Below are 7,463 nucleotides of genomic sequence, written 5' to 3'. Positions count from 1 at the left end.
TTGCCACTAGGCTTGGATGACTCTGGAAAAGAGCAAGGGTGGGACTTGGTGTAACTCTGACTCACTTAAATCTAACTTACGTTTGGGTCAAAAGGCATAACTGGGGATGTCTTTTTGGTCCTCTTCAAATTCAAAGGGCAACAACCAAGGACTTAACCGTAAAGTTAAAAGCAATAAGATACCTCCATGGTGATCCTTGGAGTAAAAAAAAAAAAAGAAGTCTTGAAAAAGGAAATTTAAATACAAATTTGATATATTGTTTTACTTTCAGAAATTTGTATAATTTATGGCTCTCAAAATAAATACCAAGTTCACTCTCAAAATACACTTCGGATAAAAAATATCCATTTTTACATAACTAGTGAGAGTTCAGGGCTCCTCACAAGCCACTTGGGGAGGGGAAGTGTCTTATTTCCCCATAAAGGATTTATGGGAGCTAAAATTTAAATTCCCTCATGAGATAATAATACTGAAAATTGTAAATGCCATCTGCCAACTTTATTGCTCCCCTTAAATTTTATAAGAAATAATAGGACTTGGAGTTGAAAGGGAATTTGGTGATTATTTTCTTCGTCATTTTACTGATGAAGAAATTGAAGCCCATAGTCAATATGCTTCATAAAGTAGATAGTATTCCTAGCAAAGCTAGGATTCAAACCCAGGTTGTCCTCCTTAAAATCCAACAGGTTTTCCAATATGTCATGGTGCTTCCTAGAGGCTGTCAGTGATATTCAGAGTTATGCCTCAGTTACTGGCTAAATTAGAACTGGGTCCTGTTTTCCATGATACCCAGGCCAGCTTCATTTAACTTAAGCATAGAAGAGAGTCATGCTAGGGCTGATATGGTTTAACTTCTGTTGTACATGAATTTTAGTTTTACTTCACTCTGCTTAGTCTTTAGAATTCTAGCAACCAGGAATGTATACACCCTCACTTAAGGATTAAGTGTGGGGGAGGAAGGCCTGTGACTGGCATGTGCTAGCAAGTGACAAATCAGAAACAACTGACTGGCCCCCTGGGCTCTCCTAAGCAAAATTTAAGCCAACATTGGTACATGTGAGATACAGGAAGTGATGTAAAGAACTGCCTTTATATTTTATGTCACTTCCTGTGAGAGAGACCTTTTGCTGACTTGGCCATTGTAAACCTTAAAATTTCTTAGACTTATAAATGTTTGAAATTTCACCATTGGGAAATTTCATACTTGAAAAATTTCCTACTGATAGTCTATTGGAATGTGAACCCCCCCCCCTTGGCAAGGGAGGGTCCTTCTCCTCCCTACTTAAGATTACTTTAGGACAGAAACCTTTTGCTGAACAATGGAAAGGGCTTTGACCTATGCTTAAGCATAGAACAGGAAGTTCTTTGAGTCATGATTGATTTTAGAATTGATACAATAGAGATACTTGGAATGACAGAACCAGGTCTTGGAACTTCCAATCTCCACCCTGCTCAGGGTAACAGGATTTAGGAAGGGCTGCAGCAAAGGATCAAGATTTAATTATTTGAGAATATGACCTTCAACATACATGTGCAAAGCCACAGACCTCTGGGCGGTCCTGGGTTAAGCTAGAGCCACCATTGACACAGGGAAGACATGGACAGTGATTGGTAGATGTGAGAACAGAGGGGAGGGAACTTGGATGATTTCCTTAAAGATAGCGGGGTCTGAGGACTGAGGTGGTTGGAGAGGTTTTGCTCTGAGAGGTTGTGTTCTGAGAAGCTTACTCTGAAGGAAGCTGGAGGTGGAGGCCCCTGAGACTGTTTCTCCATTTTGGTCACGTGAATGATAGGGACTGATCTCTTTTCTTTGCCTCAGCTATCTAAGGGTTTGGGCCTTTTGGCCCAGCCTAAACAGAGGGGGTATTTAAACCCTATTCCCTTCTCTCCCCTTTCTCTCTCCCTCTCTCTCTCTATCTCTAATACCTTTCTTCCTCCTGTTTGTAATTAAACTCCATAAAGGTTGACTGCTGACTTGAGTTTTCATTTAGGAATTACATAGCTGAATTCCTTGGTGACTTTAAATTAATATATATCAGTCTTTTAAAGTGATTTCCTTGTCACACCATGGAGCTTGACCCTGGAGAAGCTCAGCCTAAGACCTGAGACTTCTTTCCTTTTAGATGGTCACATGGTGAGTAATAAGGCTGACTCCCATTTTCCTTGGCTTCCTGGAGAGTCCCCTTGGCCAAGGCCTCTGAACTTCTGTCTGGCTCAGACCGGGCTGGAGAAGTTCAATTCACTTTTCCCTCTTTCTCTCATTCTTAATTTCTTCCTTCTATTGTAAATAAAGCACCATAAAATTCCATTCTGACTCAAGTATTTCATTTGGATTTTGCATTTAAATCCCTGGCAACCAATAAAAATTATATTCAATCTCAACCCTAAATTTACCCTTAACATGTGAAAGAGGCTACTTTTATTATCTAACTGTAATATGAAAGAAGAGGAGTAAAGTTGTTCCTTTTGACCATAAATATCCCCTCTTTTCATATCTTGACTATAACAACAAGACTTGAGTTTAACATTCCAGAGGATGAAAGAACAAATGTTGCCTCTTATAATAGGAAGTTAAGAAAGTGTGTTAATTTACTGAATTTTTCCCTCTCCTTTGATTTCTTTGAAGAACTTTCCCTTCTTTAAATGGATTTCTTTTTTAACATTTCTCAAAGCCACAATTTCATGATCTTGCCTCTAGATCTGTGCACTTCCCACCTCCATTCTTTCCTTATTCAAAACAAATTCCTATTGGGTATTTTAATGGGCACCACCACCTAAAACTATCAATCTCCAAATTCATTATCAAAATAGACTTTTATTGCTGTTGTTCAATTATTTTCAGTTCCTGTCTGACTTCATATCCCCATTTGGGGTTTTCTTGGCAAAGATACTATACTATGCTATGCTATGCTATGCTATGCTATGCTATGCTATGCTATGCTATGCTATACTATGCTATACTATACTATACTATACTATACTATAGTGGTTAATCAGTCCATTTTCCAGATGGGGAAATTGAGGCGAACAGGGTTAAGTGAGTTGCCCAGTTCCACAGCTCCTGAGTGTCTTGAAACCAGGTTTGAATTCAGGAAGATGAGTCTAGTTGCCCCCCCCCAAGAATAAATTACTTTAATTCTAATAACAGAGGCTTAACAAATTCATAATTTTATTATACTCTGAATAAAGGTGATATTTAAAAAGCAGAGAAATCGACTATACAAAGAATTTATAGGACATTCATTTACATACTGAATATATTTTTTACAGTATGGAGCAAAGGTAAAATATCTACTAATAGATAAGGCAGAGAAGGAAATGTTAACATGTCAATGATACTAAGGATACACTGGCACCATTTCATTAAGCATGGCTTTTTAGCATGTCCATATTATAACACTGAAGGATTATAGTGATACAATTTAATAAGCGGTTTAATAGGCGCATGGCTATGAATACACGTGGCAAAAAGCTAATGTGAGTTCACCCGCCTTTCTTTTTTAGTACTGCATATACACATCTTAAAACATCCTGGGGAAAAAGCACGCTGTGTTAATAGTTTGACAGCACACATTTGTCACAAAAGGAACGCTGCGTGACTGCGTACGCTATTTACTACTGAGCACACCTCACCGTTTTTCTTTTGAGTATTTAAAATGATTTCATATATTTCTAATACATGTGGTAACATATCTTAAGAGAAACACACTGTGCGAGCTCTCCCTGGAACCTTAGAAATGGACTCTATTTTCCTGGCCAAGAAGAGTCAAGCTCCCAGTGGATTTTCCCTGATGCTCTTTCTGACACAGAGCAAAAAAGTGTAAAAAGCAAAAAAATTAAAAAAAAAAACACAACAAAAACAAGCATGCCAGTAAACGAGCTGGTTTTTGTTTTTGAATGGCAGCCTTCAGGCTCTGGCATGCTTCCTGAATACATGTGATCCTGAAATGCCGTGACGCTATCCTGAAAAACTCCACGTCACTGTGCATTGGCAGGAAAGGACAGCCCCAATTCCATGGCATTCCCTTCATTAATGCATAATTACTTGAACATGATTTAGGTGCTAACCAAGCCCCTTGTTTCTGTTTGTTTCTGTTTGTTTTTCTTTTGTGGCAGTGCCTTTCCATGAGAGCCACCCTCTTGGCAGATTTAGTCATTTTAAGCCATTTCTCTTTCCCAGACTTCTGATACCAATGAAAGCCCGGCAGGCCGGACGCTCTTTGGAAACGGCTTAGAAACAAACAATTCTGCCCGATTGGCTGTTCTTCGGGTCCGTGGAATCCTCTCAAATGCCCAGGCAGAATCTTTAAACGGCAATGCAAATACTACATGATGAGATGAAGCGTGTAACAGAATCATAAAGCGTTTGGCACAGTCTGGAGAACCTGGCCTTTGTCGTAGGAACTGGAGTAAGAATTCTCTACCTCTTAGATTTATATACAATGTCAGCTGCAGCTCCGTCGATTCCAACTGCATCCAAGCTGACATCTTCTTCCCTGCCTTTTGCTGCCCTGACCCATGCAATAAAACCATCTCTTTAAAAGAGTAAATTTTCAAAGCCTAAGTTGGTCACTATAATTCCTGTATATAATAAGCACTGATACCTGATTTGGGGAAGGAGAGAAGGATATTATTATTATCAAGGAAAACTTTCAAGGGGGATCTCTGGGGTCTCTGAACATTTATTCAGCACCTTGTGCACTACAGAGAAGGAAGTGAATGTTGCATCCACCAGGCAACCCCTTCTTTCATTGGTCCCAGCAGAACTTTACCAATGGCAGACTTTTGCAGGGAAAGCCATTCATATATAGAAATATACACAAGTACCCATATAATACAGCAGCTCATATGAAAAATAAAAAAAAAAAGTTTACATATTTATCATCCCTTTTCTTACCTTCATTCTCAGATGCCACACTCAGGCCTAACTTTAATACAAAGCAAACCACTTAGCAGTGTGACAAGATCCGTAGGAGAGCTTGTAAAGGCCCAGCATAGCCTATACATCATCTTGTTTTTATTCTTACAAATGACATCCAACATAATAAGCAGGTGCCAAGGCAAGAGTTCAACAAAATAAGTTTCTTTTCCCTTCTGGATGCATTAGGTGATACCATCCACAGTCAAGAATTTAGGAGTAAAAACCACAAAAAAAAGTGAACTTGATGAACAAAATATTGAAAAACAAATTCAAATATGCAAAAGACTTTCTGTTAAAACAGTATTTCCAAAATACAAGATGTGTTATAATGACACCATTAGAAAATATTGACACATTTTCTAGGCAAGGCACATGCAATAGATATACTTAGATAAAAATAACACGAAAAATGCAAAGCTCAACAAGGTGTCTAGTAAAGAGTATTCATACAATATAGTAATATCAAATTTCTACTATAAATAATCTGGCATAGGAAAAAATATAAATTATATAAAATCATTTTTTGCTTTTCCCTCATTTTTATCCTGCTATTACTAAAATGGTTTCTTACTTGCTTGACTTTTCATACAAAATACATGTTTTTCATTAAACAGAACACTTCAAGCCTTCACCATATACTTTTTAAAACAGCATCTCCAACTTTTCATAAAGCACAATGACCTCAATCATTCCCAAATTTAGACCTTACACTCTCAGCACACCGGCACTTTTATCTGTCTTCATGGTCCCTTAAAAAAAAATCAACCTACACTAACCTTCATCAGACATACTTCCCCCCCTCCCTCAGTTCAATTCTAATCTTGGTTATGGAAAGATGAAGGGAATAGCAAATGATTGTATACGAGGCCCATCATCCTTGGAAAGAACCTCAGTTTGCGAGGGTCATGGCTACCATGGATACAAACAGGACAAGAGTCTCCAGAAGGCCATGCATGTAGCTCTATTCCGTAACGAATCTCATAAAATCCATGTGACATGCATGGCGGACAACCAGGCGGTCATTCCATTGTTCCCCCAAGAGATGCTGAGGAAGATGAAGAAAGGTACATGAACTTTTCTCTTTCAAAGTTCTCCCCAAAGGGGGCTCTCTGGATAGGGGCAGAGGGTCTAGACAACCCTTCTTCTTCTATTTTTTTTTTTTTGACACAACTTGGCCCTTGGCTCTGAGAATGTTTCAAGATGCAAAAATTTTCTTTTTAGAAAGGCCAAGCAATTTTGAAGTCTTTCTTTTAAAATAAGAAAAGGGAGGATGGGAAAAGCAAGGGGGGAAAAAAAACCTAGAAAAGGTATTTTTTTTTCTTCTTCTTGGGATTAGAAAGTTTGGAGGAATTATTCAAAAGGACACCATCTCTCCCTGTTGACATCAAAGAGTAAAGAGGTCTGTCCAATGAGCTGCAGTGGGAGTCTGTCCATGAGGGAGACTTCAAATCTTTTTTGAAGAACCAATCATGACCTTTGATACAAAGTTCACAATGGCACTGGCGGGCTGCTCAGGATCGTGTTCAGCAAACAGGTGGCATATGTTGTCTGTGGCACTCCCTTGTTTTCTTGCAACAAATCCAAATACTCTGGAAAAGACAATTCAAAAATTAAAACAGGCAACACCTACACAGAACCAGACAGTCACCTAGGCAAACATGCACGTGCTTTCCCTTCTTTTTATTTATTTCAATCATGTCATAGCTGAAAAGCATTTTCCCCTTATAGCCAAAGATAGCAAAATGGAGCATAGGCAGTATATTTTGTATTTCTTTTGTATTCCACTCAATGTCTACAAGAGTGTTAATGTTAAGTAAATACTACAATTCACTTGGGGAATACTTGATTGTGAATGACTGATTCACTCTCTGACTAAATAACATAAAGATTGGAGCCAGGTATAAGAAATATAATGATTTTTTCCCTAGGATTATATTAATAGTATTTGGGTATTCAGATATAAAGATCTAAAAGACAGACAAAAAAGGTCTTTACTGCTTCAGTTGGGAAATCTGCAGGGTCATTTAGCCCCTTCATTGACTTCTACTGACCTAGAAACTGTTCCAGTCTTCATTCTTTACTAAAAGGCCCTTCAAAAAATACAATAACATGGCCTCAGACACTCCCCAGCTGTGTGACCCTGGGCAAGTCACTTGACCCCCATTGCCTAGCCCTTATCACTCTTCTGCCTTGGAGCCAATACACAGTATTGACTCCAAGACGGAAGGTAAGGATTTAAAAAAAAATACAATGACAGTATATTATATTTTACTTTAATTAATGATGGTTGGAAATGTCTGTTTTCAAGCTAAACATAGGTATTATTCAAAGCAATAAAGGGTGGAGAGGTCATGTGTATTTTTGCCTATTGTTAAGTCTTCTTCTAAATATAAAATATTATCTTTTGTTGAAATAATTGGAGGTTTGTATTGTGGCAGGAGTATTAGACTTATTCCATTTGGCCTTAGAAGATAGAACCATACACAATGGACATAGTATTTTTTTTTAAAGCAAATTTAGGCTTGATGCAAAGAGATTTTTC

General features: G+C 38.1%; 1 protein-coding gene across 12 annotated transcripts in view; it reads right to left on the bottom strand.

Moving 5' to 3' along the window:
* Nucleotides 1-3,147: 3,147 nt before the first annotated feature.
* Nucleotides 3,148-7,463, bottom strand: part of TNS3 (tensin 3) — a 481,975-nt gene continuing 477,659 nt past the window's right edge. For all 12 annotated transcript variants that reach the window (XM_007500437.3, XM_056804865.1, XM_056804871.1 and 9 more), the window contains one exon: nt 3,148-6,510. In XM_007500437.3, the coding sequence (XP_007500499.2) occupies nt 6,366-6,510 (145 nt within the window). In that variant the 3' untranslated portion in view covers nt 3,148-6,365. The remainder of the gene's footprint in view (nt 6,511-7,463) is intronic.

The sequence above is a fragment of the Monodelphis domestica genome, chromosome 7, assembly GCF_027887165.1.
Source record: "Monodelphis domestica isolate mMonDom1 chromosome 7, mMonDom1.pri, whole genome shotgun sequence".
NCBI classification, from domain to species: Eukaryota; Metazoa; Chordata; class Mammalia; order Didelphimorphia; family Didelphidae; genus Monodelphis; species Monodelphis domestica.
Note: the sequence above shows the minus strand (reverse complement) of the source record. Positions and strands in the feature narration are given on the sequence as shown.